Consider the following 27,407-nt stretch of genomic DNA (forward strand, 5'->3'; position numbering starts at 1 on the left):
AGGACCCCGTGCCGCCCGTGCGTACGGCACATCGGCTCTGCTCGGCTCTGACTCTGTCTCTCATCTCTCCGCCGGCCAGACGAGAGTGCAGATAGAACTTCTCTTACTTAGAAGCACGAACGAGCATTGCACAAATGCATATACTCTAAAGCCGTAATATAAATCAATCAGCGGTGTGTGCCCATGCCCCACGGGTCGCGCGGAGAAGAGAAACAACGTGGCCGAGAGTACCGAAATGCGAAAGCGCGAGAGAAGGATCCGACCTCGCGCAACACCGCCTTCCCCGCCGGCGCCGCGTGCGTCCTCCCTTCTCCACGCGTGCGGCACGGCTGGAGGCGCGGCCGTCGCAAAAGAGGCCGCAGGACCTCCGCGCCCTCCCCTGCGCCCCTCACTTGCGCGCCTTCTTCGCCGCCGGCGCGCCGTTGGCGGCGCCGTTGGCGGCGCCGTTGGCCGCGTCGCCCCACGGGTTCGCCGGGTCAAAGTTGCGCGTGCCGTCGCACACGGTGGTGCAGGCCCCGCCCAGCCGCGTCCTGGAGGCAGAAAACGCCAGCCTCAAGGCACGAGCACGGTAGTGTGTGCAGCGCACTCAGAGCACCGTGTGAGTACAAACGGAGAAGAAGACAGTGAATACAGCCGAATGCGACCGAATACGGCTGAATACGCGTCTCTCGAGTGCTGGTTGCCGCTGCAGCAGCGCCGCGTCGATGAGGACGAGTGCGGCCATGCCCTCGACTAGCGGCGGAGTGCGAGGCAGCACGCACCTGCGACATTGAGCAGCGGAGGTGTGCCGAGGGGGACCGGGAGGCGGTAAGTCGTCGTCGCCCGGCGCTGCTTGCAGCACCATGGCGAGGGCGCTAAGAGGTTCCTCTTTTCCGCGCCCCCCCCGCAAGGCGCGCGATACACGACGGACAGCTCCGCGGGGTGGTACGTCGTCGAGGCTTGAGGGAGAGTTGGGGAGATATGGGGAGAGGTGTGGATGGCCGAGATGCGCGCCGCATCTAGGCCTCGAGACTTGGGGAGATTTGGGGGGAGATTTGGGGAGAGATGGGGAGAGATGGGGAGAGATGGGGGAGAGATGGGAGAGATGGGGAGAGATAGGGGAGAGATGGGGAGAGATGGGGAGAGATGGGGAGAGATGGGGAGAGATGGGGAGAGATGGGGAGAGATGGGGAGAGAGGGTGTCCCGCTTCTAGGGTCCGCCGCACGGATCATGCCGCCCCTTTGCCTCGAGGGTGATTGCCTCGCCGGTGAGCCGCGAGGTCTGCTGCGCCTGCGCGGCGGGGAGATCGGGCGGAGATCGGGCGGAGATCGGGCGGGGAGATGGGCGGAGATCGGGCGGGGAGATGGGCGGAGATCGGGCGGAGATCGGGCGGGGGAGATCGGGCGGAGACTAGGTGGAGAGACGGCAGAAAGTGGGATGGCGAGGGAGGCGCCCGCCCGATGGCTCTCACGTTAGCCGAGGAGCCGAGAGGAGCCGAGAGGAGCCGAGAGGAGCCGAGAGGAGCCGAGAGGAGCCGAGAGGAGCCGAGAGGAGCCGAGAGGAGCCGAGAGGAGCCGAGAGGAGCCGAGACGAGAGGCGCCTGTGCGATGGTGGACACCGACTTGACGGCGATCTCCCCACATCTCCCCACATCTCCCCACATCTCCCCACATCTCCCCACATCTCCCCACATCTCCCCACATCTCCCCACATCTCCCCAACTCTCCCCCAGCTCTCGCCTGTCCGATGGTGGACACCGACTTGACGGCGATCTTGAAGTAGACGGGCGCTCCCGACGAGATGCCTCCGAGCGTACCGCCCGCGTAGTTGGACGCGACGCCGAGCGCGGGCCGCCTAGTCCCATACCTCCAGAGTCCCGAATCCAGTGTGGGTTCAGCTCCGTGCGTGGTGCGGTACTGGGCCGCCCGCTGTCGCCGGGCCTGCCGCCGACCGGGTTGGCCACGAAGGGGTCGTTGTGTGTGGAGCCTCGCATGACGGTGCCGCCAAAGCCGGAGCCGATCTCGAAGCCCTTGGTGGCCGGGAGCGACATCATCGCGTGCGCCATCTTGGCCTCCAGCCGGTCGAAGACCGGCTCGCCCAGCGCGGCCGGCACGCCGGTGCAGACGCACGCCACCGCCCCGCCGATGGAGTCCTTCTCGACCTTGACCTGCCGGGGAGATAGGGGGAGATATGGGGAGATACGGGGAGAGATGGAGTCCTTCTCGACCTTGACCTGCCGGGGAGATAGGGGGAGATATGGGGAGATACGGGGGGAGAGATAGAGTCTTTCTCGACCTCGACCTGCCGGATCAGCGTCGCCATCCGGCACGCCGTCGGCGGGTGCGGGCAGCGGAGCGGGAGCAGCTCGTCGGTGCGCCTGGTACCACACCTCCAGAGTATCGAATCCGGTGTGGGTCCAGTCCCTCTCGGCTGCCTCTCTGCTCCCTCTCGGCTGCCTCTTGGCTACCTCTCGGCTGCCTCTCGGCTGTACTCTCAGCTGCATCTCGGCTACATCTCGGCGAATCTCGGCGCGCCAGCTCGCGAGGTCGACGCCCTTCAGCTCCGCCTCGCCGAGCCGCCCCCCGTCATGCGTGTAGACGCCGCCCTGCCAATCCTGCGCGTGCTGGCGACACAAACGTCAGAGGCGGGGAGAGGGCGGGCGAGGCGACCAGACTACACCGCCGCGCGGAGCGCTCGCTCGACGGCTTTGACACGCATCCCGCTCTTCTAGGCTCTTCTGGGCTCTTCTAGGCTCTTCTGGCTCTTCTAGACTGCCAGTCCTCGTAGCACGGCATGGCGCGCAGCGCCTCGGCCGCGCCGGCCGCCGCCGCCGCAACGCCGCGCTTGGCGGCCTCCGCGACACCCGCTGCAGAGGCGCCAGCGTGCACGCCGACAAGCTTGAGGAAGGCGTCCTCCGCCGCAACCTCGGCGTCGATGTTCGCCTTGCGCCGCTCGTCGGCGTCCGCGACCTCGGCCTCCCCAACGCGATGGAAGGTCGCCGGGTCTCGAAGCATGCGCAGCGTGCCATACTCGTCCACCTGTGCGGAGGCGGTGCTGGCGGCGGCGGAGACGGGGGAGGTAGGCAAGTGTCCCGGCCGTCCGTCGGCCCGGCTCAGTCTCGCCTCTCTCTCACTCTCTCTCTCTCTCTGTCTTCCCCGCCTGTGCGCGCGTCCAGCCGACGAGGCAGCCGCCCTCGCCGCGAGGGACGGCCGACTCCGGCAGCGAGACGTCCCCGATCGACGAGACCCAGCAGCTAATCTCCGTCCCATACGTCCCGCGCAGCCACTTTTCGGCGATTGCGCCCGCCGCGACGCGGCCGATCGTCTCGCGCGCGGACGAGCGGCCGCCGCCCGAGGAGGCCTTGTTGCCGTACTTGATGAGGTAGGTGAAGGCGGCGTGGCCCGGCCGCGGGATGTCGCTCATCTCCTTGTAGTCGCCCGGAAGCTGGTCCTCGTTTGGCACAAACAGGCCGATCGGCGTGCCCAGCGTGTGCCCGTGCTCGGTGCCCGACAGGATCTGGACGAGGTCCTAGCAGACGTCCTCTGTCGCCCGCCTTGTCGCCCGTCCCTGGCGTGATGCCCCGCGAGGACATCGAGGCACTCGTCAGAGCAGAGTCGATCGACAGTCTGCGCACCCAATCACAGAAGGCGGCGGGCCGCCCCGCCCCGCGGCGTCTCTTCACACCTCGACACCGTGAACGCCGTCAAGCAAGCGCCTTCTCACCGCCCCAAGGGCGCTCGGCGCCGTGCTAACAGCGCCGAGCGTGTAGCGCAGCACACGCGCGATGCGCCCACTGAGCCGCGTCTGATGACTCGGCGCCGCAAGCCCTATGCGAGTCGAAAAGTGTGAGAATCGTCTCTTTACACCTCCAAGCCGCCAAGTCGATTTTCGCCGTCAAACCGCTCTAGCGGCGCTGCGCGCCGCGCTAACGGCGCCGAGCGTATAGCGCAGCACTCGCGCAGCACGCCCCTTGCACGGCGTCTGATAAATCGGCGTCTCGAGCCCTATCCGAGTCGAAAAGTGTGAGAACCGTCTCGTCACACCTCCAAACAAAAGCCGCTAAGTCTTTTTTCCGCCGTCACGCCGCTCTAGCGGCGCTGCGCGCCGCGTTGAGAGCGCGGCGCGTGCAGAGGAGCACGCGCTGCGTACGCACCGCGAAGGGCATTTCTTGAGTCGTCGCCTCGAGCCCTATTCATAGCAAAACGTGTGAACGGCGTCTCTTCACACCTTGAGCCGTGAACGCCGTCCGGCGCCTTCTCACCGCCCCAAAGGCGCTCCGCACCGCGCTAACAGCGCCGCGCGTGCAATGCAGCACACGCGCGAAACCGGTTGCGACACGCCCCTCGCACGGCGTCTGATGAATCGGCGTCGCTAGCCCTATCCGAGTCGAAAAGTGTGAGAACCGTCTCTTCACACCTCGGAGCCGCTAAGTCATTTTTCCGCCGTCAAACCGCTCTAGCGGCGCTGCGCGCCGCGTTGAGAGCGCGGCGCGTGCAGAGGAGCACACGCTGCACACGCACCGCCAAGGCCGTCTCTTGAGTCGGCGAGCCGAGCCCTGTTCATTGTATGAAGTGTGAACGGCGTCTCTTCACACCTCGACACCGTGAACGCCGTCAAGCGCCTTCTCACCGCCCCAAGGGCGCTCCGCGCAGCGCTAACGGCGCCAAACGTGTAGCGGAGCACTCGCGCGACACGCCCCTTGCACGGCGACAGATGAATCGGCGCCTCGAGCCCTATCCGAGTCGAAAAGTGTGAGAACCGTCTCTTCACACCTCAAAGCCGCTAAGTCGATTTTCGCCGTCAAGCCGCTCTGGCGGCGCTGCGCGGCGCGTGGAGAGCGCGGCGCGTGCAGAGGAGCACACGGTGCGTACGCACCGCGAAGGCCGTCTCACGAGTCGGCGAGCCAAGCCCTGTTCACAGCATGAACTGTGAACGGCGTCTCTTCACACCTCGAGCCGCGAGCGCCGTCAAGCGCCTTCTCACCGCCCCAAAGGCGCTCCGCGCCGCGCTAACAGCGCCGCGCGTGCAATGCAGCACACGCGCGACACGCCACTTGCACGGCGTCTGATAAAACGGCGTCGCGAGCCCTATCCGAGTCGAAAAGGTGTGAGAACCGTCTCTTCACACCTCAAAGCCGCTAAGTCATTTTTTCGCCGCCACGCCGCTCTAGCGGCGCTGCGCGCCGCGTTGAGAGCGCGGCGCATGCAGAGGAGCACACGCTGCGTACGCACCGCGAAGGCCGTCTCTTGAGTCGGCGAGCCGAGCCCTGTTCACAGCACAAAGGTGTGAACAGCGTCTCTTCACACCTCGACACCGTGAACGCCGTCCGGTGCCTTCTCGCCGCCCCAAGGGCGCTCCGCGCCGTGCTAACAGCGCCGAGCGTGCAGCGCAGCATACGCGCGACACGCCCCATGCACGGCGTCTGGTGAATCGGCGTCGCGAGCCCTATCCGAGTCAAAAAGGGTGAAAACTGTCTCTTCACACCTCGAAGCCGCTAAGTCTTTTTTTCACCGTCAAACCGCTCTAGCGGCGCTGCGCGCCGTGCTGAGAGCGCGGCGCGTACAGAGGAGCACGTGCTGACACGCACCGCGATGGCCGTCTCGTGAGTCGGCGATCTGAGCCCTGTTCATAGCAAAAAGTGTGAACGGCGTCTCTTCACACCTCGAGCCGTGAATGCCGTCAAGCGCCTTCTCACCGCCACTAGGGCGCTCCGCGCCGTGCTGACAGCGCCGAGCGTGAAGCGCAGCACACGCACGACACGCCCCTGAACGGCGGCTGATGAGTCGGCGCCTCGAGCCCTATTCATAGCAAAAGGTGTGAATTTCGTCTCTTCACACCTCAAAGCCGCTAAGTCCTTTTCGCCGTCAAGCCGTTCTAGCGGCGCTGCGCGCCGCGTGGAGAGCGCGGCGCGTACAGAGGAGCACACGCTGCACACGCACCGCCAAGGCCGCCTCGTGAGCCGGCGAGCCGAGCCCTGTTCATAGCAAAAAGTGTGAACGGCGTCTCTTCACACCTCGACACCGTGAACGCCGTCCGGCAACTTCTCACCGCCCCAAAGGCGCTCCGCGCCGTGCTAACGGCGCCGAGCGTGAAGCACAGCACACGCGTGATACGCCCCTTGCCTTGCACGGCGGCTGAAAAATCGGCGCCTCGAGCCCTATTCATAGCAAAAGGTGTGAATTTTGTCTCTTCACACCTCGAAGCCGCTAAGTCTTTCTTTCGCCGTCAAGCCGCTCTAGCGGCGCTGCGCGCCGCGTGGAGAGCGCGGCGCGTACAGAGGAGCACGTGCTATACACGCACCGCGATGGCCGTCTCACGAGTCGGCGAGCCGAGCCCTATTCATAGCAACAAGTGTGAACGGCATCGCTTGACACCTCGAGCCGTGAGCGCCGTCCGGCGCCCTCTCACCGCCCCAAGGGCGCTCCGCGCCGTGCTAACGGCGCCGAGCGTGTAGCGCAGCACACGCGCAGCACGGCCCGTGAACGGGGTCTGACAAATCGGCGCCTCGAGCCCTATCCGAGTCGAAAAGTGTGAATTTTGTCTCCTCACACCTCGAAGCCGCTAAGTCTTTTTTTCGCCGTCAAGCCGCTCTAGCGGCGCTGCGCGCCGCGTTGAGAGCGCGGCGCGTGCAGAGGCGCACGTGCTGCACACGCACCGCGATGGCCGTCTCGTGAGTCGGCGATCTGAGCCCTATTCGTGGCACAAAGTGCGAACGGCGTCTCTTCACACCTCGAGCCGTGAATGCCGTCCGGCGCCTTCTCGCCGCCCCAAAGGCGCTCCTCGCCGGGCTAGCAGCGCCGAGCGTGTAGCGCAGCACACGCGACACACGGCCTTTGAATGGCGTCTGACAAATGTTTTTCTTCTTCTCAGCGCATCCATCTCGGCGCGTCGATTCTTCGTTTTCCGGGTTCCAATTCTTTTCCTGTGGTGCGGGCGACGGCTTCTGAGGAAGCCGTCGCCCGCGCCTCGCCTGTCGCGTGAATCGTTTCGTGCGACCGCCTTTTGTCGAAAATTCTTTACCGGCGCCTTAAAATTCTTTTTTGGTCGCGGACGGCACAGCTCGCTCGCTTGCCATTTGCTCACGCTCGCGCAGGCGCGTCGCAGCGTGCACCCCGCAACGCCTCCGCTCCGTCCACACCACCCACTGCGTAGCCATGGCATTTCCGTGTGCATGCGACGGACTCGCTCTCCTGCACTTGCCGCCGCCCTCGCCACCGCCGGTTCCGAAACTCTGCTCTGCGGCCGCCATCGCACTCACTGCCTCGCTCTGCAGGAGTCGACACCAGCGCCACCTGACCCGCACCCGCTCGCTCTCGCTCACGCTTCGTGCTGTCGCTGCTAGGGTCTTCGCTCATCGACTCGGAGCGCCGGCCGCCTCTCTCGTGCTCTTTTCGCTGTCACGTCACCTCGACACCGCGCGGTCGCGACTCTCGATGTTGCGTCGGCTCTCTCGGTCACAGCGTCACCACCCGCTGCGCCGAGCAGCAAAGGCGAGGCGCAGCCTCGCATCGGCGGTGGCCGACCGCCGTGCCGACGGAAAAAATGCCTTCGATCCCGCCGCAACCCTCCATCTCACCGCCGCCGTCTTCGCCACGAGACCGCCTCCGGCGAGCTCGGCCGGCTCTCCTCGCACACGCGGCGCTCTCGAGCGCCCCAAGCATAAAGATTGCCGGGTGTCGTTAGGGTTAGCCAGGGTAGTGTTGCGGTTAGGGTTAGGGGTGGCACACCGTCATGACGTTAGGGTTAGGATCACGTCGAGAGCTAGGGTTAAGTTAGGGTTACACGCTCCCCCGCCACGGCTCGAAGAAGGGCTCAAAAATCGATAAAACGGTCAACCTCACGAAAAAATCGCGCGCTGCGCGCGCAGGAAGAGAAAGAGAGGGAGAGAGATTCATTGCCACCGCACCCCGGCGGAGCCCGGGAGAAAGTTGCCTAGCGCAGCGAGGCAACTTTCCCGGGGCGACGCCGGCCGCGCGCGAAAAACGGCCGTTTCGCCAAAACGGTAGAGCGCGCCCCGCGCTACCGCCCCATCAAACCCGCACCGCCTGAAGCCCTCGGGAAGGCGCTCAAAACGTCGACGCGGGAGGGCGAAAATCGCCTCGCTTCAGAGCCCGCGCGAGGACGGACCCCACGCCGCCCCACGAGCGACCGGTTCGACCCGCGACCAACAGCCGTGCGGAGAATCGGCAGGAGATGTCCGCAGCCCCCAGGGTCGTCCTCGTCCGATACAACCACCGACCACCATGACCATCCCCGCGCGCGCTGCAAATCTTCAGGCCCTCTGCTCAACTTTGGACGACGACTTTATTTCGGGTGCTAAAGCAGCTCGCACGGGCCCACCTCGCCGCCCCCGCCCCCGCCCGCCCCCGCCCGCCCCCGCCCGGCAGGCCCGGCACCGCTCGCTTCCCCCGCGCACCTCACAGGGCGCCATGACACCGCCTGCCAGGCGGCCTGCAGCAGCGCGGGACAGCTGCTGCGGGTTTCCTCGCCTCCCGACGGCCACGGCGCCGCCCCGCGGTCGAAGCTCGCAAAAGTAACTTAGAAGCACGAACGAGCATTGCACAAATGCCGTATACTCTAAAGCCGTAATATAAATCAATCAGCGGTGTGTGCCCATGCCCCACGGGTCGCGCGGAGAAGAGAAACAACGCGCGGGGCCGAGAGTACCGAAATGCGAACGCGCGAGAGAAGGATCCGACCTCGCGCAACGCCGCCTTCCCCGCCGGCGCCGCGTGCGTCCTCCCTTCTCCACGCGTGCGGCACGGCTGGGGGCGCGGCCGTCGCAAAAGAGGCCGCAGGACCTCCGCGCCCTCCCCTGCGCCCCTCACTTGCGCGCCTTCTTCGCCGCCGGCGCGCCGTTGGCGGCGCCGTTGGCGGCGCCGTTGGCCGCGTCGCCCCACGGGTTCGCGGGGTCAAAGTTGCGCGTGCCGTCGCACACGGTGGTGCAGGCCCCGCCCAGCCGCGTCCTGGAGGCAGAAAACGCCGACCTCAAGGCACGAGCACGGTCGTGTGTGCAGCGCACTCAGAGCACCGTGTGAGTACAAACGGAGAAGAAGACAGTGAATACAGCCGAATGCGACCGAATACGGCTGAATACGTGTCTCTCGAGTGCTGGTTGCCGCTGCAGCAGCGCCGCGTCGATGAGGACGAGCGCGGCCATGCCCTCGACTAGCGGCGGAGTGCGAGGCAGCACGCACCTGCGAGTGTGAACAGACGAGTGTGAACAGCCGGAGAGTGTGAACAGCCGGAGAGTGTGAACAGACGGAGAGTGTGAACAGACGGAGAGTGTGAACAGCCGGAGAGTGTGAACAGACGGAGAGTGTGAACAGACCGGACAGCTCCGTGGGGTGGTACGTCGTCGAGGCTTGAGGGAGAGCTGGGGAGAGATGGGGAGAGGTGTGGATGGTCGGGGGATGCGCGCCGCATCTAGGCCTCGAGATTTGGGGAGATTTGGGGGGAGATTTGGGGAGAGATGGGGCAGAGATGGGGCAGAGATGGATCTGTTGCGCCGCATCGAGGCCTCGATCAAGAGATTCGGGGAGAGATGGGGAGAGATGGGGGAGAGATGGGAGAGATGGGGAGAGATGGGGAGAGATGGGGAGAGATGGGGAGAGATGGGGAGAGATGGGGAGAGATGGGGAGAGATGGGGGAGAGATGGGAGAGATGGGGAGAGATAGGGGAGAGATGGGGAGAGATGGGGAGAGATGGGGAGAGATGGGGAGAGATGGGGAGAGATGGGGAGAGAGGGGGAGAGAGGGGGAGAGATGGGGAGAGATGGGGAGAGATAGGGGAGAGATGGGAGAGATGGGGAGAGATGGGGAGAGAGGATGTCCCGCTTCTAGGGTCCGCCGCACGGGTCGTGCCGCCCCTTTGCCTCGAGGGTGATTGCCTCGCCGGTGAGCCGCGAGGTCTGCTGCGCCTGCGCGGCGGGGAGATCGGGCGGAGATCGGGCGGAGATCGGGCGGGGAGATGGGCGGAGATCGGGCGGGGAGATGGGCGGAGATCGGGCGGAGATCGGGCGGGGGAGATCGGGGAGATCGGGCGGAGACTAGGTGGAGAGACGGCAGAAAGTGGGATGGCGAGAGAGGCGCCCGCCCGATGGCTCTCACGTTAGCCGAGATGAGCCGAGAGGAGCCGAGAGGAGCCGAGAGGAGCCGAGAGGAGCCGAGAGGAGCCGAGAGGAGCCGAGAGGAGCCGAGATGAGAGGCGCCTGCGCGATGGTTGACACCGACTTGACGGCGATCTCCCCACATCTCCCCACATCTCCCCACATCTCCCCACATCTCCCCAGCTCTCCCCCAGCTCTCGCCTGCGCGATGGTGGACACCGACTTGACGGCGATCTCCCCACATCTCCCCACATCTCCCCACATCTCCCCACATCTCCCCAGCTCTCCCCCAGCTCTCGCCTGCGCGATGGTGGACACCGACTTGACGGCGATCTCCCCACATCTCCCCACATCTCCCCACATCTCCCCACATCTCCCCAAGTCTCCCCCAGCTCTCGCCTGTCCGATGGTGGACACCGACTTGACGGCGATCTCCCCACATCTCCCCACATCTCCCCACATCTCCCCACATCTCCCCCAGCTCTCGCCTGTCCGATGGTGGACACCGACTTGACGGCGATCTTGAAGTAGACGGGCGCTCCCGACGAGATGCCTCCGAGCGTACCGCCCGCGTAGTTGGACGAGACGCCGAGCGCGGGCCGCCTAGTACCATACCTCCAGAGTCCCGAATCCAGTGTGGGTTCAGCTCCGTGCGTGGTGCGGTACTGGGCCGCCCGCTGTCGCCGGGCTTGCCGCCGACCGGATTGGCCACGAAGGGGTCGTTGTGTGTGGAGCCTCGCATGACGGTGCCGCCAAAGCCGGAGCCGATCTCGAAGCCCTTGGTGGCCGGGAGCGACATCATCGCGTGCGCCATCTTGGCCTCCAGCCGGTCGAAGACCGGCTCGCCCAGCGCGGCCGGCACGCCGGTGCAGACGCACGCCACCGCCCCGCCGATAGAGTCCTTCTCGACCTTGACCTGCCGGGGAGATGTGGGGAGATACGGGGAGATACGGGGAGAGATGGAGTCCTTCTCGACCTTGACCTGCCGGGGAGATGGGGGGAGATATGGGGAGACACGGGGAGAGATGGAGTCCTTCTCGACCTCGACCTGCCGGATCAGCGTCGCCATCCGGCACGCCGTCGGCGGGTGCGGGCAGCGGAGCGGGAGCAGCTCGTCGGTGCGCCTGGTACCACACCTCCAGAGTATCGAATCCGGTGTGGGTCCAGTCCCTCTCGGCTGCCTCTCTGCTCCCTCTCGGCTGTACTCTCAGCTGCATCTCGGCTACATCTCGGCGAATCTCGGCGCGCCAGCTCGCGAGGTCGACGCCCTTCAGCTCCGCCTCGCCGAGCCGCCCCCCGTCATGCGTGTAGACGCCGCCCTGCCAATCCTGCGCGTGCTGGCGACACAACCGTCAGAGGCGGGGAGAGGGCGGGCGAGGCGACCAGACTAGGCCGCCGCGCGGAGCGCTCGCTCGACGGCTTTGACACGCATCCCGCTCTTCTAGGCTCTTCTGGGCTCTTCTGGGCTCTTCTAGGCTCTTCTGGGCTCTTCTGGCTCTTCTAGACTGCCAGTCCTCGTAGCACGGCATGGCGCGCAGCGCCTCGGCCGCGCCGGCCGCCGCCGCCGCAACGCCGCGCTTGGCGGCCTCCGCGACACCCGCTGCAGAGGCGCCAGCGTGCACGCCGACAAGCTTGAGGAAGGCGTCCTCCGCCGCAACCTCGGCGTCGATGTTCGCCTTGCGCCGCTCGTCGGCGTCCGCGACCTCGGCCTCCCCAACGCGATGGAAGGTCGCCGGGTCTCGAAGCATGCGCAGCGTGCCATACTCGTCCACCTGTGCGGAGGCGGTGCTGGCGGCGGCGGAGACGGGGGAGGTAGGCAAGTGTCCCGGCCGTCCCCGGCTCAGTCTCGCCTCTCTCTCTCACTCTCTCTCTCTGTCTTCCCCGCCTGTGCGCGCGTCCAGCCGACGAGGCAGCCGCCCTCGCCGCGAGGGACGGCCGACTCCGGCAGCGAGACGTCCCCGATCGACGAGACCCAGCAGCTAATCTCCGTCCCATACGTCCCGCGCAGCCACTTTTCGGCGATTGCGCCCGCCGCGACGCGGCCGATCGTCTCGCGCGCGGACGAGCGGCCGCCGCCCGAGGAGGCCTTGTTGCCGTACTTGATGAGGTAGGTGAAGTCGGCGTGGCCCGGCCGCGGGATGTCGCTCATCTCCTTGTAGTCGCCCGGCCGCTGGTCCTCGTTTGGCACAAACAGGCCGATCGGCGTGCCCAGCGTGTGCCCGTGCTCGGTGCCCGACAGGATCTGGACGAGGTCCTTCTCGGCACGCGGCGTGGTCAGGCGCGACTGGCCCGGCCGTCGGCGCGTCAGCTGAGGCTGGATGTCCGCCTCGGTCAGCGCGAGGCACGGCGGGCAGCCGTCGACGATCGCGCCGACGCCCTTGCAGTGCGACTCGCCAAAGGTCGTCACGCGGAAGACCTGGCCGAAGGTCGACATCGCCTGTGGGCGCAGCGCTGGCACGCGTGAGCGTGGCGTGGGCGATGGCGGCGAGTGGGCGGGAGCGGTGCGTGAGCGACGCGGGCGAGCCTCGTGTCGGCGAGGTCGAAGAGCTCCGATCGGTCTTGGAGGTGCCGCGTTTTCTTTTTCCAATTTTCTTTTTACGGTTCCGCGGCCGCGGGCCGCGGTGGTCCACCCTGGAACTTGCCGCGCATCTAGATCGATATAGGGCTACGCGCGCCATGGGCATGGCGGGCGACGTGCTTTCGTATCAAGAATACTCACTCTCACTCACTCACTGGACTGGGGCAAACTATCTATCGGTCCACGACTGCATGTCCACGACCAGCCTCCCCGGGTTGTCGCTCGGCAGCGTGGGCACGCCCATCGCTGCAAGGGCGCCCTCCACACGCCCTCGCAGGTCGCTAACCCGCGTGGCGGGGCGCGACTTTCCCCAGCCAGTGACGATGATGAGCCGGTCTGGCTTCGGCTGCAGCGCTGGCACGCGCTCCTCCAGCCACCACCGCAGCGCCGTCTCGCCCGCGCCCTCCGAGTGTTCGTGCAAGTCTAGCTTCGGGGCGCCGGCTTCCCACCTCTCTACCTCGGGATAGAGGCCACGCTCACAGCCCTGTAGCCACAGCTCGCGAGCAATGGCCGGCTGCGGTGACGCGACAGCGTCCAGCACCGCGTTGAAGGTGACATAGCTCGGTTCCACTGACCTCAGCGCCTCCTTAAACAGCCTCAGCGCCTCATCAAGCTGTTGCGCTGCCGCGCACGCCTGAATCGCTGCGTTGAAGCTGATCACGTCTGGTTGCACGCCGTCCTCTTGCATCTTGCTGAGCAGCGACAAGGCTTCATCGCACCGGCCAGCCTTCTCGCAGGCAGAGATGGCCGCGTTGTAGCTGATTACGTTTGGCGTCAACCCCGCGCCTGGCATCTCGCGCAGCAGCGACAGCGCCTCATTGCAGCGGCCAGCCTTCTCGCAGGCTGAGATGGCCGCGTTGTAGCTGTACTCGTTTGGTGACAAGCCTGCATCAGGCATCTCGCGCAGCAGCGACAGCGCCTCATTGCAGCGGCCAGCCTTCTCGCACGAAGAGATGGCTGCGTTGTAGCTGATCACGTCTGGTTGCACACGCGCGCCTGGCATCTCGCGCAGCAGCGACAGCGCTTCATCGCACCGGCTAGCCTTCTCGCAGGCTGAGATGGCTGCGCTGTAGCTGATCACGTCTGGCTGCACTCCCGCGCTTGGCATCTCGCGCAGCAGCGACAGCGCCTCATTGCCGCGGCCAGCCTTCTCGCACGCAGAGATGGCCGCGTTGTAGCTGATCACGTCTGGTTGCACACCCGCGCCTGGCATCTCGCGCAGCAGCGACAGCGCTTCATCGCACCGGCCAGCCTTCTCGCAGGCTGAGATGGCCGCGTTGTAGCTGATCACGTTTGGTGACAAGCCTGCATCAGGCATCTCGCGCAGCAGCGACAGCGCTTCATCGCACCGGCCAGCCTTCTCGCACGCAGAGATGGCTGCGCTGTAGCTGACCACGTTTGGCCTCAACCCCGCAGCAGGCATCTCGCGAAGCAGCGACACCGCCTCCTCCCAACGACCAGCCTTCTCGCACGCAGAGATGGCTGCGTTGTAGCTGTACTCGTTTGGTTGCACACCCGCGCCTGGCATCTCGCGCAGCAGCGACAGCGCCTCATCGCACCGGCCAGCCTTCTCGCACGCAGAGATGGCCGCACTGTAGCTGATCACGTCTGGCTGCACTCCCACATCAGGCATCTCGCGCAGCAGCGACAGCGCCTCATCGCACCGGCCAGCCTTCTCGCAGGCTGAGATGGCCGCGTTGTAGCTGATCACGTTTGGTTGCACTCCAGCACCAGGCATCTCGCGCAGCAGCGACAGCGCCTTCTTCCATTGGCTAGCCTTCTCGCACACAGAGATGGCCGCGTTGTAGCTGATCACGTTTGGCTGCACTCCCGCATTTGGCATCTCGCGAAGCAGCGACACCGCCGTCTTCCAGTCCTTCGACCTTGCGCACAGGTTGATGAGAATGCTGTAGCTGAAGACGTTTGGCTCGCATCCGGCCTGCCGCATCTCGTCGAGGATGCCAAAGGCGCGGCGGCGGTCTCCGACCCTGGCGTGAGCCGAGATGAGCTGAGTCCACTCCTTTGTGGTCCTCAGCGGCTGCAGCCTCGCCTCCAGCCGCGCCACATCCTCTCGGCGGCACCGCTTGAGATCGGCAAACAGCAAGCCTCTCTCGCCTCTCTGGCTGCGCGGTTGGGTGCTGAGCAGCCTCGGCAGTGGCGGCAGGGACGGCTGTGCGGAGCGGAGGCCTGCTAGGATCGGGGCTCGTGGCGTGGTGACGGCCGCGAGTCGAGATGACGCGCCTCGCGCCGCGCGGAGCACCACATGCATGTCTGTCCGCACCGCAACGAGTGGCCAGATTTCGCAGCGGCTAAACAAAAGAATTTCGAAGGTGTAAACAAAAGAATTTTACAACGAAACTCCCTCGCACAACACTGGGCACGGTTTAAAATCCCTGTGTGGTGGCGGCGTGCCGTCCTCCCATCCCTCCCTTGGGTTGTCTGTTTTCTTTCTTTCTTTTACACTGGGCACGGGACTGGCGCGCACTGGCACTAACACAGGTACACCACTGGAGCCGCCTAAGCGACTCCCGCGAGGACGGCGAGGCACTTAGCTCCGTGCACTCGACCGCCCTCGCCGCTGGCAGAATTGAACAAATACTCAATTCTCGAGGATGCACCCGGCGTCGTACATGTCCATCATTCCACTGTAGTAGCGTTCTCCGAGGGTCGTCATCATGTACTGCAGCTCGTCGTCTTCGAGTTCCCCGCTCCAATCCACGTCGACCCAACGAAAGACCCTCTCGCTCCCTTCGTACTGCGCAGCCCACCGGATGTGCACTCGTGAGTAGTACGTGGGTGGGTGGGGTGGGGTGGGCGGGGTGGGGTGGGTGGGTGGGATGGGGTAGTGAGCTGGCTGTGGAGATGCGCCGCCTGACTCTCAGTAAGACAGTCGGATGACGTCTGGAGGCGACGGCGATCAGGCACTGTGGCAATCAGCCTGGCCCCGATGTAACCCACGGTCGCCAAGGAGGGCACATCGTCGGCAGACCCAGAGCTAAAGAGAAGGTGGCGGCCTTTGTGCAGCGCCGCGGGCTCGGCGGCGATGCCACTCGCAATGAGTGCCAGCATTGCGAAGATAAGATTGTCAATGAGCCGTGGGGAGATTCACTGACGTCCCTCGTTTGATCGAAGAAACCCTGGCCCGCGCGGCTGCCCGCATCTTTGATTTGCTGTGTGAGTGTTGAGGTGATGCGAGCGCGCGTGCGCGCGGCGCGCGTGCCGTTTTGGGTCTCTTTTATACCAGTGATGAAATGTAAACCGACTTTACCACGCGCGCGCACGCGCACGCCGCGCTCCTCGACTCTCTCGCACCCGCCCCGAGCCACGCCCCTCACGAGATAGGCGGCTGCGACCCTGAGAGTGCGCAGCGGTGCCGCTGGCGTGCTCACCACACCCGCCCATCATTCCTGCACGCACTGCCCGGTCTGGTCGGGGCGTGGGGCGAGATCTGGCATGGCGGCGCGCTTGAACTGAGCGCCTTCGATCGTCTCGCGGCGACTGCTCGCAGGCCGGGCGGCCAGAAACTGTGCCGCTCAGCCATCCGCCGAAGCGAGCGCGCCGGCGGCGGTCCGCCGCCGGCGCGCTCGGCTCAGTGTCTTCAACCCGCCGGTGGGGAGCTCCGCTTGCGGGCAACGATTGACATGCGGGCAGCCTCGCTGTCCGTGAATCAAGCACTCTTCACGGACGATTTGATTGTGGATATGTGGAAACACCCAATCTCCCCACCCCTTATGCTGGCGTCGCGGAAACGGCGGGCTAGACGGCGGGCACAGTAGGGGCACAGAAGAAGAAAAATTTACAGATTCTTTTCTTTTCGCGCCCCTAAAGAAAGAAAGGAAGAAAAAATACCAAGTTGCGTCCTGCTTTTTCCCCTTTTGCTGTCGCGAGCCATACACGTTTGTATATGCTGGCCGACAATTCTGGGCCAGAATTGCAACGAGAAGGCATGTTGTGCGAGTATATGGGCCAAAAGCGTCGAAAATGTCCCAAAAAGCGTGTCTCGAGTTTGTGGCAGCTCCGCAGCCAGCGCGGGCTGCCGGGACGCACCGCTAGCTGGATACACGCACTCCCTGGGTCCCAGGGAGTGCGTGTATCCAACTGGAGTGAGTAGGCTCGACGCCGCGCTCGCTGTGGAGCTGCCACAAACTCGCCGCCGAGCGTGCCACCGACGGCGTCCTGGCGGAGGTGATGGAGTGTGAGACCTGAGGCTGCGGAGGTGACGCCTGAGGTACCGGCCCGTACACGGCGACTCAGCCGGCGACCGCCACGGGCTCAGACGAGACTTGTCGACTCGTTCCAGCTCAGCTTCACCGTGGTCCTCGGGCGTCTGTCGACGTCAGGACCACCCATACAGCTCGCGGGTTTGAGGTCGCAAGAGCCAAGATGGTGGCGTTTGGACATCCCAACCATCACACAAGACAGCCTGTAGGTGATGGCGGGACGGCGCAGTGTTTGTGGCACTCGGCAGTAGGCACCCGCGGCACAGCCCCGCGGTCGGCTCTCGCGGGCTGCGGAACCGGCCCCAGAAGGGGACGGTCCGGGCGAGTGTGGCAGCTCCTGCGCTAGTATGGGCACCCTCTATCACAACACTACTGATCCTGGCCATTAGAGCTGCCAGGGATAGCGTCAGGAGCCGGTAGGAGTCAAAACCCCTCATATTTGAGACATCGTGGCCCATATACTCGCACAACGAGCCAGAAAAAGAAAATCTTCTTGTGTGTGTCGTGGAGAGATACGCTTGTGTAACGTGTCGTGTGAGAGGGGGCATACCGTTGTTAGTATCGCCGAGCTTGTGCACGGCTTGTCTCCCGCCGTTCGCGCATGTGTGACTCTCGACTCTCGAGCGTTCCGGCGTGCACGACTCGTCCGTCGTCGACGCCACGACCACGCGGCCGAGACACGCGAGTACGATGTGCGAGCTCCGCAGAGTGTGTTTGGTCAACAATTGGCGTTCTCGACCGCGCCCCGTAGCCACGCACCTCTAGACTCCATAGTGCGCGGCGTCCGAGCGGAAAGGGGTGTGCAATATACGCAACACAAGGCACGCACGGCTGTTTATTTGTTCGTGCGCCGTCGTTCAGAGTCCTTGTGGGGCGCCCACGGCAAGTCACCCGCCGGGCCCAGGATGCGGCGCGGCGACGACGAGGGGCCGGCAAGCCTCGTCACTTGAAGAGCTTGTCCTTGAGCTCCGAGTCCTTCTTCTGGTCCGACTCCCACCCGTTGTAGTCGGAGAGGGTCTCCCCGAACAGCAGCCGGCCGAAGCGGATCGAGTCGTCGTCTGGCGGCTTCAGCTGCCCGTCGGCGACGAGGCCGCGCCGGTCGGCCACGGATCGCGTCTCTGTGCGCTCAAACGCGGCCGTCTGCCCGTTCGCGTCGCGGATGATCCAGACGCGCTCGCTCAGGTACGTGGTCTGCAGCTCCACCTTTGATCCGCCCGGCAGACCCGCCGCAGACGCAGGCAGCCCCTCCAGCGGTCGCCCGCTAACCAGCGCCGCGAAGATGTCGTCACCGCTCGTCGTGTCGGCATTGACCCGCGCCTCGTACGGCCGGAGGGGCAGCCCAAACTCGAAGCCGAACCGGTTGCCGCCGTCGTTGCGGACTCGGCCCGCGCGCGTGAGAAGCAGGTCGTCGACCGCGCCCGGCGCGCGGTACAGGTACTCGACAAACACGCCGTCGTCCCCCGGACCGTACACATAGTAGCGCGTCGACGCCAGCTGGAAGGAGGCGCCGCCGGGCGAGAGCCGGCTGCGCAGGTCGGGCGACAGGCCGATCTCCTTGGCCGACGGACCGCCCATCAGCGCCGCGTCGTCCGACGACGACCACAGCTTTTGCCAGCCTGGATGGGGGAATGCAGGGGGCGGGCATGCAAATGCAGTGACTCATGCAGTGAGTGAAGTGAATCGTGACAGTGACTAGCTCTGCAGTGAATCGTGACAGTGACTAGCTCTGCAGTGAATCGTGACAGTGACTAGCTCTGCAGTGAATCGTGACAGTGACTAGCTCTGCAGTGAATCGTGACAGTGACTAGCTCTGCAGTGAATCGTGACAGTGACTAGCTCTGCAGTGAATCGTGACAGTGAATAGCTCCGCAGTGAATCGTGACAGTGAATAGCTCCGCAGTGAATGCGGTGATTCACCGGGCCCAATGCGAGTGCCGTGAAGCCGCGTTCTCCCCATCTAGCTTTGCCCACCGCCCACCCACGGGATCACCCACTTTCCCGGCCCAGAGGCGGCGAAGTACTGCGAGCCGCCGCGCGACTCGAGCTGCTGGACGTACGCCGCCGCCCTCGCCCGCTGCTTCGGGCTCAGCCGCTCCGCCCCCCCCGTGTCGGAGACGAGGCCGAGCAACGCCACCTCGACCGCCGGCGACGTCACGGCGTCGCCCTCCTCAAAGAGCGTGCCGCCAAACTGGCCGCCCCGCTCGCGCGCGCCGGCGGCGCCCGGGCTGGTCGCGAGGGCCGCCTCCTCCAGCCGTACCCTCTCCTCCTCCAGGTACCGCTGCTGCTTGGCCTGGTCGCTCTCCTCTGCCGGCGGAGCAAACGCGAGCGGCAGCAGCCGCGGCAGCCACGCGGCGGCGCCGAGGCCGCCGACGATGAGGGCTCGCCGGTCGGGCGCCTCCGGCTCCGGCTCCGGCTCCGGCTCCGGCCCGGAGCTTCGCCCCGGCAGCTTGCCCAGCAGCTCTGTGAGCGCGTCTCTTCGCGGCTTCTTCTTGGTCACACGCTCGCCGCCGAGGTTCGGATAGATGCGCTCCTGCAAGCTCGGGCTCCCGGCGCGCGATTCGCGGGACGCGAGGGGCGGTGCGATTGAGCTGGATGGAGTCCAGGCGGTCGACGCAAGCACGGCGAACATGAGCGAGGCCGCGACCCCCTTCGGCACCGCGAGCCTGCGACTTTACCCGGAAAGGACAAAAAGAATTTTACGCATTCCAAGTCTTGAGGACCTGCGATGCCGTCGGAAATAACGACGCGGAGGACGCCTCGGAAGTGGTGCGGGACGCGGTGCGAACTCGGCCGTGCATGTACACAGTGAGAAAGGAGATGGCAGAAGACCCGGAGAAGAGGGAGATATCGGACCGACGGACATACGGGCACATGCGCCAGAGCGCACACGAGTGGGTGTGCGAACAACTTCGAAAGACGGTGAGGCCGGGATCGCACACGGCAGGGGTGGCGGGACGGCTGTGGAGCGAAGTGGCTGTAGCCAGCCTGAAACATCGATGGGACAATAAGATGAGTGCAGCCGCCTATGTTGGCCAAGATAGGCGGCTGCACGTGTGGGCGCGAGTACCGCTATACGCGTCTGCACGTGTGGCCGCGTATCTTGGCTAAGATACGCGCCAGCACAGAATGACACGTATCAGGCCCCGCCGAGCTCGATGCGCGGCAGCGGGTGAGGGCGGCTATTCTCCCGGTCTCGGGAACCGTACCCATACTACTCAAAAGTACAATATACTACCACAAAGCACCACTAGCGATTTCGCGCGGAGGGCGTAGTGAAGCGCTGGGGCGCTCACTGTGTGTTATTCGGGTGGGGATCCATCAGTGGTAACCGGCTTTAGTCACAGATCCAAGCTCAGACGCCACACCAACACCACAAACACGCTCACTTCGCCGCTGCTGTAGAGGGCCCCCGGGGGCCCATACTACGTCGAAGTACGGACCCGATCTCGGCCCTCACGGGCTGCCACGCGCCCGCGCGCGGCGCGGGCCGCACCGCCCATGCCCCCGGGTCACCGACCCCGCCTCTCGGCCCTCTCGGCCCTCAGGAGCGTGCGGGAGACCGGCGAGGGGCGCGCCGCGCGCCGCCTGCAGAGCCGCCAGAGGCATTGTCGCCTCCGCTGGCGGGGTTCCCGCGCGCCCGCCCGCGCCCGGACCCGCGCCCGCTGCGCCCGCGGGCTCCGGATGCGCCGCCATCCTTCTCCTTCTTCTCGATGGCAGTCCGCGTGTGCTTGTCGACGGGTCGGCGGCGTGGTCGAGGGGAAGGTCGCCGGCGGCCGCAACTCCGCCGCCGTCGCTCCGCCGGCTCTGACCGAGTATCGGGCGTTGAGGGCGGCGGCGCAAGCGGGTCTGGCGCATCTATCGCCACGAGCCTCGCGACCGCGGCCGTGGCACACCTGGCGGCGGCTCTCGAGGCCGTCTCTACGGCGCTCGACGCCGTGTGAGGTCGCCGGCGGCCGCAACTCCGCCGCCGTCGCTCCGCCGGCTCTGACCGAGTATCGGGCGTTGAGGGCGGCGGCGCAAGCGGGTCTGGCGCATCTATCGCCACGAGCCTCGCGACCGCGGTCGTGGCACACCTGGCGGCGGCTCTCGGGGCCGTCTCTACGGCGCTCGACGCCGTGTGAGGTCGCCGGCGGCCGCAACTCTGCCGCCGTCGCTCCGCCGGCTCAACCGAGTATCGGGCGTTGAGGGCGGCGGCGCAAAGCGGGTCTGGTGCGCCACACGGCCACCACCCTTGCCAGCGCCCTTGCCGCCGCCCTTGCCACCCTTTGCCGCCTTGCCTCCGCCGCGGGCGGCGGTGGGAGCGGCCTGCTGGGCTAGCATGTTGTCCTTGCTGGGGACGGGCACGTGGAACGCACGTTACATGTTTGAACGGCCTCCAGAATTCAAACAAAAAATAGCCAAGGCCTTCTCGCAACCCCTCCGACCCCCCGGGACCCGTGGGCGTCGAAGAGGCGCTCTCGGGGGGCCGTTCTGAGTTCATACTACCTCGAAGTACAATATACTGCGTCAAAGCACCGGCCCTGAGTCCGCTCCCCCGAGGCAGGCGAGGATACGCAGTCCCTCGTGTCGCGCGTGTAAGTCCCGGTTGCCGTGCGCGCCAGCGCGTGTGGCCGCGTACCTTATTAGCTAAGATACGCGCGCACGGGCGTGGGTGGGTAAAAACGGGTCACTTTGCGGGGTTTGCCCCGAGAGGGAGCTGGCCGACGACTGAAGACCGGCAGCATGCTCCGCGGCCAGCTTCCTTCCGTGCTCCCTGCGCTCGCAGCGCTGCTCGGATCATCGTCTGCCTTCGTCGTCCCGATGGAGAGCCCCCCCGTCGACCGCCTCAGCCTCGTCGCGCCATTGGGCGACGCGGCCGGCACGACGCTCCGGCTGCAAGAGCTCGCCGCGGGCCGCCCGCTGGTGCTGCATCTCTTCACGGGATGAGGCGGGTGCTGGCCCTGTGCGTCCCAGATGGACAAGTGGGCCAGCGGCAAGTATTCTGGGCGCGTGGCCTTTGTGTGTGTCAGCCTAGCTGGGCCTCAGCTCGCGTCCACTTTCGTGAAGGAGCTCAAGCTGTCAGCGTGCACCGTCGCGTACACAGAGGACAACCCCGCCTGGGGGCAGCTCGGTTGCGGTGGTTTCATTGTGTACGGCAGCGACGGCCGCATCGCAAGCCGCGCGACGGCGGCGTACCTGGAGGTGAGGGAGCGTGCGTTCCATCACGTCGAGTCGCTCCTGGACGCGCTGCTCGACGGCGCAAAGTCGAGGCCGTCGCTGCCGCCGCCGCCGCCGCCGCCGGACGCGCCCCTCGCCGTGGTGGACGGATTGGAACTCTCGAGGGCGGCGGAGACGTGTGGTGCGGCCACGCCGCAGTCGGAACGGCGCGGCGGCGGCCGCGGTGGAGACGTCGACGATCCCGTCGCATCGCCCGCAGCGCAGGTGCGTCTCGCCCCGGGACGCGTCCCGAGCGTGGGAATTGCCGCTCTCGACGACGAGCACGCGGCGTGCACGGCGGCGCTGCGCGAGCTCGCCGCCACACGCAGTGCCGCGGCGCTTGCAGAGGTGCGGCGCGCGTATGAGGCGCACTTCCGCCACGAGGAGGCGCTCCTGGACGAGTACCTCTGGAACGCGGCCGCAGCCGCCGCAGGCGGCGGCGCGGCGGCGGGCGGCGGCGCGGCGGCGGGCGGCTTCGATCTTCGCGCGTCGATGCGCCGGTCCCACTTTGCCGACCACGCGCGGCTCCTGCGCGAGGTGGCGGAGCCGGCGGCTGAGGACGTGCCGCGGGCGGGCGCGACGACAGGCGGCGAGGCGAGGCCGACGGGAGGCGAGCTAGGAGGCGAGCGGGCGCGCGCGACGGCAGGCGGCGCCGCGCGCGAGGAGGGGCGTTCCGTGGTTTCGCGCGAGCTGGTGGAGCGCGTGCTGCGCGACTTCGAGGCGCACGCCAGCCGGTACGACTACTCGTACGGCGCGGACCTCGGCACGGCGCTGCGGCGCGCCGGCGAGTCGCCCGCTGCGGTCCTGGCCGCCGCGGCGGGCGGCGTGGAACAAGGCGCGGTCTCGACGGCAGCCTTGTGAGTCGACCTTGTGATGAGTCGACCTCCGCAGCGAGTGAGCGTGCGATGGCGCGACATATGATGGCGGGCCCACCGAAAGCACGGCCACGCGCCTGTGATGGCCGCCGGAGACGCACAGGGCGCACCGCGCCAGGCCTGCCTTCGGGGCAGGCAGGCGCGCGCTTGTGTGCCATCGCATGAACAGGTAAGACTGCACAGGTAAATTTCTCCCCCCACACACAAATTGGTGGGCAGGGGGGGGCGACCCGCGCATCTCCACACCCGGACACGGGCGCAGAACACAACAGTCAGCACTGAGCCCTGGCCTCGACACCTCGACACCAAACCGCCTCGAGACACCAACTCGACACCTCGTCCTCGAGCTGGGAGCTCGACACCCCATGCCAACTCGACACCCTCGACACCCCTCGACACCATCTAGGCTGGTACCATGCTCGCCGGTGTCAAGGTGCCCATATCGACACCTCGACACCCCTCGACACCCGAGAGGTTATCAGTACTGCTATGTATACGTACCGGCCCTGTATATGCACCCGTGTGTCCTGCCTATACGATGCATTGGCAGGGTCAGACGTCGCGCGAATGCATAGTCCATAGCGTGTCTTATGCAATACGTACGATGTTTTTGCCTTTATGTCTCAGCAAACAGTGCAGCGCTGCCGATGTCGCACTGGCGCTATGTGCTACGCATTAGCCATTTACGTATCGTCCGCATTATGCATCACTCAGCATAAGCGGGTGGGGAGGCCCTAAAACGGCGGGAGGGGTAGGGCTATATCGATAGAGCTAGAGGGCTCAACCACCCCTCCACCCCTCCACCCTCCACCCCTCCACCCTCCCGGAGCGAGAGGGGTCCGTCCTCGAGCCCTCCCACTTCCACCCCACCGACCAGAGGGCTCGCCAGCCCACAGGGCTTGAGGGGTCCCCGTCGGATCGGCGTCGGGAGGGCTCCACAGGGTCCCATAGGGCTAGCGCGCTGCGAGGGTGGAGCGGTCCACCGGGGAGAGGGGTCAGGAGGGCTGGGCGAGGCGGGAGGGGTGGTGGGGACTGGGGTCCAGGAGGGCTCGCCGCCCCCCCAAGAAAGAAAGAAAACAGACAACCCAAGGGAGGGATGGGAGGACGGCACGCCGCCACCACACAGGGATTTTAAGGAGAGGTGTGTGGTGCGCTATCCGTCGCCCACCCTAGGGAGTCTGAATCAACGTGACGCCCGTCCAAACCTCTTGCAATTCTTTTTTCGACGAGTGCCTTGAGGGTGTCGCCCGGCTTTCATGCTCGGCCTCAGCGGCCTGGGCTCAGCCCTTGTTCTCTCCCCGTTCTTACTCCCCGACGCGACGGCGCTCACAGCGCCCTCCGCTGATCAGAGGCGACATCTTCAGAACATGGCCCGGATGGCGATGACGTCGCCCGCCGGCGAGAACAACCACATGCGCCCGTCCACGCCGCCGAAGTCCGGCCCGGCAGAGCCGGCGGCCAACTTCGACTCGCTCAACGTCGCGCTCAAGCACCACGTGCCCATCAGCACGTGTTGCAGCGGCGTGTACGGCAGCGACATCTGGGGCTACACGTCGGCGGCCACCGGCAAGGAGTGGGCGCTCATGTGCTACATGACGGGCTTGAGCGCCGTCGACGTGCAGACGGCCGCCGTGGTCACCGCTCCGAGCTTCACGTCGCCGAGCAGCTCGTGGAAGGACGTCAAGGTCTTCGGCCATCACGCGTACTATGTCACCGAGGCGTTGGACCAGCCGGGCATCGTCGTCTTCGACCTCTCGGGCCTGGACTCCGACCCACCGTCCATCTCCGTCGGCCCCGCGGCCATTGACAACGGCGGCGGGCCCGAATCGAGCCACAACGTGGTGGTTGACGAGGTTAGCGGCTACCTGTACCGCGTCGGCGGCTGGAATGACAACAAGAACGTGCGCATGTACGACCTGAACGCCAACCCCGCCGCGCCGCAATACATTGGCAAGTTTGGGGAAGGCTACGTTCACGACGGACAGGTGACCACGTTCGCGTCGGGGCCGTACGCCGGCAAGCAGATCTTCTTCGCGGCTAGAGCTCTATTATGGGGATGGGGGGCGCGGCTGCAGATCTGGGATGTGACCGACAAGAGCGCGATCGCCCTGCTCGGCAACGGCACTTGGCCCGGCGCTGTGTACTCGCACAACGTGTGGGTTGACATCGGCACGATGCGCGCGTACGTGGGCGACGAATTACTCTCATACAGCTCAGGGGCGCCCACCACGATCTTCGAGTTCAACGTCTCCGACCTGAGCAGTCCCTCATTCCTCACTTCGTTCACCAACGGCGTCGGCGCCATCTCGCACAACCACATCTGCCGCAACGGCCGGTTGTACGTCGCCAACTATGCCTCGGGCATGCGCGTCTTCGACCTAAGCTCGCGCTCGGAGATGGGCTACTTTGACACGTACCCCGACGGCGACGGCACGAAGAACTGGAACGGCGCGTGGGGGACCTACGTCTTCCCCGCGAGCGGCCTCGTCGTCGTGTCCGACCAGAACCGCGGCCTCTTCGTCCTCGAGGACTTGGGCAGCTCGGCACCGTCGCATCCGCCGCCACCCTCGCCGCCGACGTCGCCGCCACCGCCCTCACCGCCAACTGGCTGTGCATGTGCAGTGAGTCACCCGTACTGCTGGGGTATCCACAGCGGCGAGCAAGCGAGCGGTGACTTGTACTGCTACGAGAGTGCATCATCGTCGAGCTGGCATGACACCATCTGCCCAGGGACATGCACGTCAGACTACGTCTCTGACGCAATGCCGCCGCCTCCCTCCGCATCACCGTCGCCGCCACCTCCTTCCGCCTCGCCGTTGCCGCCGCCTCCATCCGCCTCGCCGTCGCCGCCGCCTCCGTCCGCCTCGCCGTCGCCGCCGCCTCCGTCCGCGTCGCCGTCGCCGCCGCCTCCATCCTCTTCGCCCTCGCCGCCGCCGCCGTCGGCGTCGCCCTCGCCGCCGCCTCCCTCCGCCTCGCCGTCGCCGCCGCCTCCCTCCGCCTCGCCGTCGCCGCCACCTCCTTCCGCATCACCCTCACCGCCGCCTCCCTCCGCCTCGCCCTCGCCGCCGCCTCCCTCCGCCTCGCCATCTCCGCCGCCTCCCTCCGCGTCGCCCTCGCCGCCGCCTCCCTCTGCCTCGCCGTCGCCGCCGCCGCCGCCCGCCTCGCCATCTCCGCCGCCTCCCTCCGCCTCGCCGTCGCCGCCGCCTCCCTCCGCCTCGCCGTCGCCGCCGCCTCCCTCCGCCTCGCCATCTCCGCCGCCTCCCTCCGCATCACCGTCGCCGCCACCTCCTTCCGCCTCGCCGTTGCCGCCGCCTCCCTCCGCGTCGCCCTCGCTGCCGCCTCCTTCCGCCTCGCCCTCACCGCCGCCCCCGTCCGCATCGCCCTCGCCGCCACCTCCCTCAAACTCGCCCTCGCCCCCGCCCCCGTCCGCCTCGCCCTCACCACCGCCTCCCTCAACATCGCCCTCGCCGCCGCCGCCGTCCGCATCGCCGTCGCCGCCGCCGCCATCCGCATCGCCGTCTCCGCCGCCGCCGCCCTCGCCGCCGCCGCCCTCGCCGCCACCGCCCTCGCCGCAACCGCCCTTGCCGCCGCCGCCCTCGCCGCCACCACCACCGCCGACCTCGCCCTCGCCGCCCTCGCCGCCACCGCCCTCGCCGCCGCCGCCCAACCGGCCGCCGCCCAGCCCGCCGCCGCCCTCACCGCCGCCCGCATCGCCCACCGGCGTCTGCGGCGACGGCAGCGTTCTCGACGCGTCGTCGCGGATGTGCGAGGTCTCGCTCGGCAACGCCACCGAGGTGATCGACGGCAAGGTCGAGGTCGTGCTCGGCAGCGCCACCGAGGTGATCGACGGCAAGGTCGAGGTCTCGCTCGGCGAGGGCACCGACGTGATCGACGGCAAGTGCGAGCTCATCAGGCTGGGTGACTTTGACGGCGACGGTGTCTTCCGTCTTGCCGACGCGGCGTTTGTCTCCAAGGTTTGGCAAGGCAATGAGCAGTGGCCGGTTGCGGGAGGGCGCCGCGCTCGGCGCTCGCTTGAGAGCACCAGCACATCGGACGACGGAGTCGATCTCCTTGCGCTCAAAGACGCTGAGCTCGAGCGCAAGGACGCGGAGCTGTTGAAGCTTCGCGCGGAGCTGTTGAAGCTTCGCGCGGAGCTGTCGAAGCTTCTCTCGAAGGTCAAGGAACTAGAGGCAGAGCACCGGGTGGTGGTCGGCTGACAAGCAAGTGTGCCCGCACACGGTGCGCCACAAGCGTGCTGCCCCGCGCCCCGCGGATGATGCACCCCATGCTGCTCTATCGTCTCTTTCTCTGTCCTCTGTGGTTGCTGCTCTTTGTCTTTATCCTTTGTGGTCGCTGTAGTGAAGTCTGTAGTGAGCCCCTCAGACACGCTCAGCCCGGTCAATCTCTGCCGTCTAGCAGCGCGGCATCGCCCTTGTCGGCGCGACAATT

General features: G+C 66.4%; 6 protein-coding genes across 6 annotated transcripts; 2 read left to right on the plus strand and 4 right to left on the minus strand.

Moving 5' to 3' along the window:
- Nucleotides 1-86: 86 nt before the first annotated feature.
- CS1 (chorismate synthase) lies at nucleotides 87-4,145 on the minus strand (the record flags this gene model as incomplete). The annotated part of the gene is made up of 9 exons (XM_005758768.1): nucleotides 87-530; nucleotides 684-761; nucleotides 1,206-1,270; nucleotides 1,720-1,834; nucleotides 1,906-2,147; nucleotides 2,818-3,018; nucleotides 3,161-3,508; nucleotides 3,704-3,807; nucleotides 4,130-4,145. The coding sequence occupies 9 exons, from the start codon at nucleotides 4,143-4,145 to the stop codon at nucleotides 389-391; spliced, it is 1,311 nt and encodes a 436-aa protein (XP_005758825.1). The 3' UTR covers nucleotides 87-388.
- A 4,356-nt stretch (nucleotides 4,146-8,501) lies between these two features.
- CS2 (chorismate synthase) lies at nucleotides 8,502-12,641 on the minus strand. The gene is made up of 8 exons (XM_005758769.1): nucleotides 12,614-12,641; nucleotides 11,975-12,526; nucleotides 11,661-11,861; nucleotides 10,764-11,005; nucleotides 10,578-10,692; nucleotides 9,836-9,900; nucleotides 9,100-9,177; nucleotides 8,502-8,946 (listed from the first exon to the last, which is right to left on the minus strand). Exons 2-8 carry the CDS (start codon nucleotides 12,521-12,523, stop codon nucleotides 8,805-8,807), a joined length of 1,392 nt encoding a protein of 463 aa, XP_005758826.1. The 5' UTR covers nucleotides 12,524-12,526; nucleotides 12,614-12,641; the 3' UTR covers nucleotides 8,502-8,804.
- A 675-nt stretch (nucleotides 12,642-13,316) lies between these two features.
- On the minus strand, nucleotides 13,317-14,615 carry EMIHUDRAFT_53066 (hypothetical protein; the record flags this gene model as incomplete). The annotated part of the gene is made up of 1 exon (XM_005758770.1): nucleotides 13,317-14,615. A coding segment is annotated over one exon (1,299 nt), but the record flags the coding sequence as incomplete, so codon positions are not given.
- Nucleotides 14,616-17,829: 3,214 nt separating this feature from the next.
- Nucleotides 17,830-18,462, minus strand: EMIHUDRAFT_359599 (hypothetical protein; the record flags this gene model as incomplete). Its single annotated transcript, XM_005758771.1, has 1 exon — nucleotides 17,830-18,462. The coding sequence occupies one exon, from the start codon at nucleotides 18,460-18,462 to the stop codon at nucleotides 17,830-17,832; it is 633 nt and encodes a 210-aa protein (XP_005758828.1).
- Nucleotides 18,463-21,609: 3,147 nt separating this feature from the next.
- On the plus strand, nucleotides 21,610-22,944 carry EMIHUDRAFT_106895 (hypothetical protein; the record flags this gene model as incomplete). Its single annotated transcript, XM_005758772.1, has 2 exons — nucleotides 21,610-21,789; nucleotides 21,841-22,944. 2 exons carry the CDS (start codon nucleotides 21,610-21,612, stop codon nucleotides 22,942-22,944), a joined length of 1,284 nt encoding a protein of 427 aa, XP_005758829.1.
- A 1,381-nt stretch (nucleotides 22,945-24,325) lies between these two features.
- EMIHUDRAFT_219287 (hypothetical protein) lies at nucleotides 24,326-27,175 on the plus strand (the record flags this gene model as incomplete). The annotated part of the gene is made up of 2 exons (XM_005758773.1): nucleotides 24,326-25,506; nucleotides 26,698-27,175. 2 exons carry the CDS (start codon nucleotides 24,326-24,328, stop codon nucleotides 27,173-27,175), a joined length of 1,659 nt encoding a protein of 552 aa, XP_005758830.1.
- Between the last annotated feature and the right edge of the window lie 232 nt (nucleotides 27,176-27,407).

Source organism: Emiliania huxleyi (genome assembly GCF_000372725.1).
Source record: "Emiliania huxleyi CCMP1516 unplaced genomic scaffold EMIHUscaffold_84, whole genome shotgun sequence".
NCBI lineage: Eukaryota > Haptophyta > Isochrysidales > Noelaerhabdaceae > Emiliania > Emiliania huxleyi.